Below are 7,679 nucleotides of genomic sequence, written 5' to 3' on the forward strand. Positions count from 1 at the left end.
GCCTTCTGAAACAATTGCTTTTTGCAATGGCAGAGAATGAATCTAAATTTATTAGTAACATCCAAGCAGAATTTACACTTTGCCATGGCCATTGTTCATCTCAGCAGCATCTGGTTCGGCTTGTCTGATTTTTTTTTTAAATTTGGCTTCTCATCTAAATTGAACACGGGGCTGAATTTAAAACTGGTCTCTGGAAAGTACAGGCCACACACTTGCACAACTTGCAAAATACACATCTGACCTGTGTGAGACTGGACAAGGGATTTTCTTGTTCTCACACCAGCATCAGGTTCACACTACATTTTGTGAGTTGCAATGGGGTGTGTAAGCTGAGAGAAGGTGGGACGGTCAGGAGCCACACTTCTGTTCTCCAACACTCCAACCCACCTTCCAATATCAATTCAAGATCCCCTAAACCTTACTCCCAGCCACTCCTGTGCCATATCTCCCATGCCATCTGTGTGCCCTGACCTTCCCCATGCCAGCTTCATGCCCATCCTCATATTCTCCTTAGCTAGTCACCCTGTATGCACAAAATACAGTTCTCAGAAGCCATGCAACAGCTGTGGGAATTAAATTAGTATATCATTTGAAAAACCATTAAACCTTTCAGAAAATAAGAGTCAGATCGCTAGCATTGATTCTGCTCCCCCACTAAAGAAATAAAATTGTCCTGTGGCACCATAACTGTTTTGATGTGGAAATGAGTTGCTGCAGTAGGAACCTCCTTGCTCCCTATTATGACCAGAGAATCCACTTCTGTATTTCTTTGTGAGGTACTGAATTTTTCCATGAACAACAATAGAATAACTCTCTTTCTAAGATCCGCCCATTCCTAAGATAGCAAAAGTTCAACAACCTGCAAATATTTTAAATCTTTGTATCTGATTAAAAGTACATGTAATGCTTTGTGAGCCTTACCTACTGATGTGCATGACAATTGCTTTTCCCCAAATGTAGCTACTGAATGGTGCTGCAGTGTGACTGTATAACTTTCTTTAAATATTCTCATACACTGTGTTGATCCAAAACTGAGTAAAATAAGAAATAATCTCTGTTGTCTGAGGCTAAATGCAAAGACTTTAGGTTCTTCACCAGCAACATAATCGAACGACAGGATTTCTTTTTTTATTCATTCATGGGATGAAGGTGTCTCTGGCTAGGCCAGCAGTTATTGTCCATCCCAGAGAGCAGTTAAGAGTCAACCACATTGCTGTGGGGTCTGGAGTCACATGTACTTCAGACCAGATAGGGATGGCAATTTCCTTCCCTAAAGGACATCAGTGAGCCAAATTGGTTTTTCCAACAATTGGAGTCATAGCGCTCTACAGCATTGAAACGGACCCTTCAGTCCAACTCATCCATGCCAACCAGATATCCTAAATAAGTCTAGTCCCATTTACCAGCATTTGGCTGATACCCTTCTAAAGCCTTCGCATTCATGCACCTGTCCAGATGCCTTTTAAATGTTAAAATTGTACAAACCTCCCAAACTTCCTCTGGCAGCTCATTCCAATTACGCCCCACCCTCTGCGTGAAAAAGTTGCCCTTTAAGTCCCTTTTAAATCTTTCCCCTCTCACCCTAAACCTATGGCCTCTAGTTCTGGACTTCCCCCAGCCCAGGGAAAAGATCATGTATATTCACCCTGTCCATGCCCCTCATGATTTTATAAACCTCTATAAGGTCAGCCCTCAGCCTCCGATGCTCCAGAGCAAATGGCTCCATTCTATTCAGCCTCTCTCTATCGCTCAAACCTCCAACCCTGTCAACATGATTGTAAATCTTTTCTGAGCCCTTGTAAGTTTCACAACATCCTCCCAAACAGACCGGAATTGCATGCCATATTCCAAAAGTGGCCTGTGCAGCTACAGCATGATCTTCCAACTCCTATCATCAACACACTGACCAATAAAGGAATTGACAGTAGTTTCACGGTCATCTTTAGACTCTTAATTCCAAATTTCTATTGAATTCAATTTACACCATCTGCTATGGCAGAATTTGAACCCAGGGCCTCAGAACATTACCTAAGTCTCTGAATTAACAGTTCACAATAATAGCATCAGGGCATTTCCTCCCATGCATTTATTATCCTTACATTATTTCTTGGTATTCAATAATGTCCAGGTTTCTGGAAACAATGCAAGTGTATTAATCTTTTAGTTTTGCAGATAATTTCTCCCAAACCCTAAAATATTCACCGTGACCCATAGCACATTATTAAGTAACCACTTGCTCCAGGACTATTTTAACATTCATCTGGAATGAAAGAGTTGCATTGATATAGTGGTGTTCACTAAAGTGCTACAGCCAGCTGACTACTTTTGGTGTATGATCGTGGATGTAATGAAGAAGAGGTGGCAGCCTCTATGTGCACACAGCATGATCCCACAAGCTGCACTGAGATAAATGAACAAGTCATCTATTTTAGCAATATTGGTTGAATGAGAATTGTTGATCAGGATTCTAGGGAAAGAACTATCCTGTACTATTTTGTGATGCCTGGAATGCAAGTATAGATTTTGTACTTGTGTCTCGTGTGGAGCTTGAGTCTCATAATTCAGAGACACAGCTAACAGAGGATCAGTGAGTGGTATATGAGAATGACCCAGGATACTCAACCAAGGATGTTTGTTACTGCCCCAGTCCCCCAACACATCCTTTCTCATCAAGGAGGACTTAGCCATCAGTTCACAACTTCCTTTATCACTGTGGCCAAGGTCAGGGAACCAGTGTAGCTAAGTTTTCCAACATGCCAGCGTTCTGCATGTTTACTAGGAAGGTCACAGACGAATGCCGATGTCATAACCAGTCACTAGGAAGGTCACAGACCAATTCGGTGTCATAACCAGTCATGGAATCCAGGTGCTGCAACAGTCTTGTCATTTGAATGATGTGTAACGTTCACTTCCACGGGCAAAAGTTCTTCAGAAATGTACATTCAGTTCAGTTTCTGACTGAGGTTTTATTGTTCAATTGAAATCAGCATTTCAAAGTGTTTTCAGATCCACTGTTCCATTAGGACTTTAGAATCTGTTAATTTTCAGACCAATAAAGTGTGATGAATTCAAACTTGGAGGTATTGTAATCAGCTCCAAATTAGTTAGATAGACTAGATCTTCAATTATATAGAACCACTATTGAGCTTGTTTCGAAAATCAGTGTTTCACTTGAAACCTCCCTCCTCCGGTTTATCGGATTTTTCTTAATGATGACCAAGTTTCATGCATGAGATTTTTTTTTAAATTTGCATGGTTTTTGTTTATAATGAGGGAGATTTCTCCTGGGCATGGGGGATGTTGTCTCTGTTTCTTTAAAGACTTAGCTAATTTGTTTCTGTTTACTGGTGGCCAGTTACTGTAATACTTTTGTGTTCTTTCAGAATTTCATTTTGTTAATGCAAGGACTGTGCAGTAAACTAATCTTTTTAAGTGAACCCAAGTATTGAATTAGGTCATTGTAAACACTGATATATAAAATACAGTAATTATAAATGTTTTCATTAATGATCTGTGATGTACTCCAGTGTTTACTTTTTGGATTGGGCGGAGTTAAAGCAGGAATTAATTTGTTGTTGAGATTTGTATTCAACACCATGTAATTCCTTGAATTATTCTCCCCTTCAATGTAATTGTTATCTAGTTGTCACAGTAATGGTCTCTTACTAAAAAGAATGACTATTCCCCAGCAGCAGAAGGCCTTTTTACAAAAAAAACCAACCTTTTGAAATTAACACATATTGTGCCATTATTTTAGGCATTTGTTGAATTTGGTGTATTGCTTATTGAAGGAAGCCTTGGAGAAACTAGTTGTGGAATCAATGTAGATTGTAGCTACTTAGAGTGCTATCCTGACCCTATGGGTGTCAAAATCACCACAGTTTTCTCAGCCTGTCTAAGTATTCTCCCAAGACGTGTGGAACCACAGTTGGTGAGATAGGTCGACCTAAATTGGTCCACAAGAGCCTGGACAGATTTTCTTTCCATCAAAGCTCCAGTGAGATGGACAGGATATTGTTCTGCTTATATATTTCACCCGAAAGTTTCCCAGGAGGTTTTATTAATCTACTAGAAGGTTCAATTGATTGAAGTTTTATAATGTAGGTGCATAATCCTTTATCCGAAATGGTTGGGACCAGCTGGTTTTTGGATTTCAGAATTTTTTTGAATTTCAGAGTAAGTGACAATTTGATGGTGAAATTTTTAAAAATCTTTCCAGAGGAGCACACTCACTCAGGAAAACGCTCCTTGAGAGAGAATTGAGGTTTGCTAGTGCTGGGCCACGCGCCCATACATCGCATCTGAGTGACACGCATCGACTTGGGCTAGCTGTTAGCAGGCCAAACAACCTTGTTAATGAGAAAAAAACTTCATTAAAAAACCTTTGGACTTCAGAGCTTTTCGAATTTCGGATAAAGGATTGTCTACCTGTACAAGCTAAAAATATACCCAAGCCCAACCAACACACCACGTGCCCACCTGCTCACTTAGTGCCGAGATTCACATGTTATTACTGAAGTAACATCATTGCTTCATTATCACTTGAGTGAAATCATTACATCATTAGTTAAGTGAAACTTTCAGGCCAGATGCAACTGCAATCCAGTATCCACAATTATCTTGAGAAAGAGAAGTAGTAAGAAAAAATGGTCTCCCTATTTGCCATGGAAGAACATTATTGTCCACTTATAAAAAGTGACTTGGTGTCTTAACCAGTTAAACATTGTTCACTAAATTCTATATAGGCTTCCTGTTTGTTCTCTCATTGTCACCTTAAAACTGTTCACTTGTCATACATTTACAGAAGAAACCTGCAGTCACCCTAGTTATGTAAAGTAACCAGTTGGAACCATCACTGTTTGATGTCTCCTTAGTGTGCCGGAAAGGACTGTCAGTATCCCTCTTTCTTAGGGATAGACGATTGGTTATTTAGCTAGCATTATGCACGAATCAAGTGTGAGGCAGGGTAGGAAGGCAGGCTTTCATGAGCTACCACAGCCACACACAAGAATATTTTTCCAAAAGTAGTTCTTGGGAAGTCAGCATTTATTTACCATCTTAATTGTTCTTGAAGAAGTGATGGTGATGAGCCTTAACTGTAATTCACTGGTACTTCATTCAAATACTCCTTTGTAGATGAAAACCTTGACAGTGAATTTTAGCAGGTTGAGGAACAAAACAGAACATAACAGCTAAAAGAACATGACAATTCCCACTTGACAACGTAACGGTCCTTACCAGATTATGATTAGGAACATGAGTCTCTCCATGTCCTCAAAAACGATAGCTTTCTCAACATTGCTGTAGGAGAAAGCGAGGACTGCAGATGCTGGAGATCAGAGCTGAAAATGTGTTGCTGGAAAAGCGCAGTAGGTCAGGTCTTCTTTCCTGAAGAAGGGCTCATGCCCGAAACGTCGACTCTCCTGCTCTTTGGATGCTGCCTGACCAGCTGCGCTTTTCCAGCAACACATTTTCAGCTCTCAACATTGCTCTAACTGAGTTCAGTTAAATTAGTGTAACTTTACTGTCGAGTGCAGGGCCCACTTCCACAACCACTACCTATTGGAGAGGCAAATGTTAAAGCAAATTGTTGCGTTACAGTATGCCCTGGATTCTAATCCAAACAGCCATAATTGGCCTTCTCAATATGTTTACCATATACCTACAACACCCTACATAAAATCTTAGCGAAACACTCTTGTCATCTTGTTTGCTACCTTCATCCAAATCCTGACCACTTTCTTGTGTTAAAGTGTTTTTTCAACCTGCAAGCCTGAGTTAAAAATCCAAATGAACTATAACAAGAAAAAAGATTTAGCTGAGGACATTGTCCTAGGGAGAGAATGCATTTACTTACATGTAGGTCTTATAAGAATGTCTGAGTCCTAGGTTTCATTTATCTAGCTAATGATACCCTGCAAAAAGATTGCTTTGGTGCACACCCTTGACACTGTATAATGAAGCAGCTCTGCACTTCAATTGCACTGACTGGCATATATTATTTTCTATGTTTTTCTTTCTACTGAGTTGGTAGTTACTATAATTATACTTCTTTCTCTAAGTTGGGTTTTATGCTGCTTTCCTATTTTAAGCATGTTTGATGTTTAAATAGTAAGTGTTTAGAAACAAAGGATATCTTCGGTACAATGCTGTATGTATTTTATTCTTGTTTCTTTTCATTTCTCATTTTGTTTCATAATAGTTTTTTTTACATTTGGTATTGAAACAATTTGTCAGAAAGTAATGCAGAAGGCTTATTTTATAAATGTAATAAAATTCTCTCCTCCAATTCTTTGATCATCCTTTTTCAGCAGCATGTGAAAATTGAAGAAACGCCAAAGTAGTGAGTTGTGGTGATACCTTGCTGGTTCCATTTATTAATACTTTGCAAATGTGCAGGCAAAGAGCCAATTTATCGTTTGGTGACAGCAAAAGTAGTTTGTGAGCAGAGTATTTATAGCAAAGCCGATGTAAGAAATTGTATTTAGCGTAAAATATGGTTGACATGTTCAATTTTGTATACCCCATAATGTATTTCCTTGTTAAGAAACAATTATTGTATCATGAATTGATTCAGATACTTTCACATACTGCTATGCTTTTTGTTTCCTACCTACATCATATTAATTTATTTTTCACTTGCTTTCTACTTGACAGGAAGGTCCCATTAGAGGACAAGCCCAAACAAGAGGGGACAGAAGTAAAGACGGTTCCTAATGAAGCCTCACAAACAAATGAGAATGAAAGCAAAGCATGATCAAAAAAACACACACACAGATACCGGTTTCCCTTCAGTGTCTCTTTTATTATTTTTGAACATGTTTTCCTGTTTGTAGGTTTCAGCTGAGAAGGGGATCAATTGTGGCACACTTGCTTTTTGTAAAATTCCTTCATTAAAGGATTGACCACATAATTGAAATTGGTACTTGTTGGAAAAAAAAACAACCTGGGATATTTTAATTGTAGTTACCATTTTTCACTGCGCTTAGCAAGAATTGTGATTTTTAGATAATGTGTGCATTCTTCAGTTAGAAAGCACTGAGATACTCCTTCCGTTTCTCCCTATGTTAGTAGAGTGAACAGTTGAAACAAAAGAAAGAGTTTTCGGTACATACCTGTAGAAATGGCCACAACTGATTTTTATCTTCTTACTTTTTTCAAAGTTAAAAATTATACTGATTAAAACACAGCTTTATAAATTACCGTTGTAAGGCTAGAAATGTGATTGCTTCACCATTCATACAAGTACGTTATGTGCACAAAGCATTGCTATCTTAACCTGTTTATAATTTTTTTTATTTGCAAGTTTTGATCCTGAGTTAGCTGTTCACTAAACAGAAGGTTTGTAAATTTGCATATGTGAAGTATATTTCAATTTGCAGTATTCAATTTTAAGAAATGAATATTAATTTTTGCCAACTTTTATTTTCAGTGTTTATTGGTTTAAGACTGCAAACCGTAATTGTTTAACCTTTACATGTTATAATTGTGTGTAAATGTAACAGGCTTTGTTTTTTTTCTTTCAAAGCTGTTTAAAATGTCCATAGTTCAGCTTGTTTGCTTTTGCTACTTTTATTTTGAATGGGAGTGTTTACATTGCCTTTCCTTGTTACTCTTTGGTTAGAATATGCATTAATTATTTGATCTACCAGAAAAACCTTGTTATATCGTATGCTTAC

General features: G+C 38.2%; 1 protein-coding gene across 7 annotated transcripts in view; it reads left to right on the forward strand.

Moving 5' to 3' along the window:
• The window catches only part of LOC132829640 (neural cell adhesion molecule 1-like), a 509,764-nt gene extending 502,328 nt beyond the window's left edge, over nt 1-7,436 (forward strand). For all 7 annotated transcript variants that reach the window (XM_060846966.1, XM_060846974.1, XM_060846967.1 and 4 more), the window contains one exon: nt 6,658-7,436. In XM_060846966.1, coding sequence (XP_060702949.1) covers nt 6,658-6,757 — 100 coding nt within the window. In that variant the 3' untranslated portion in view covers nt 6,758-7,436. The remainder of the gene's footprint in view (nt 1-6,657) is intronic.
• The last annotated feature ends 243 nt before the right edge of the window (nt 7,437-7,679 follow it).

Source organism: Hemiscyllium ocellatum, chromosome 29, assembly GCF_020745735.1.
Source record: "Hemiscyllium ocellatum isolate sHemOce1 chromosome 29, sHemOce1.pat.X.cur, whole genome shotgun sequence".
NCBI classification, from domain to species: Eukaryota; Metazoa; Chordata; class Chondrichthyes; order Orectolobiformes; family Hemiscylliidae; genus Hemiscyllium; species Hemiscyllium ocellatum.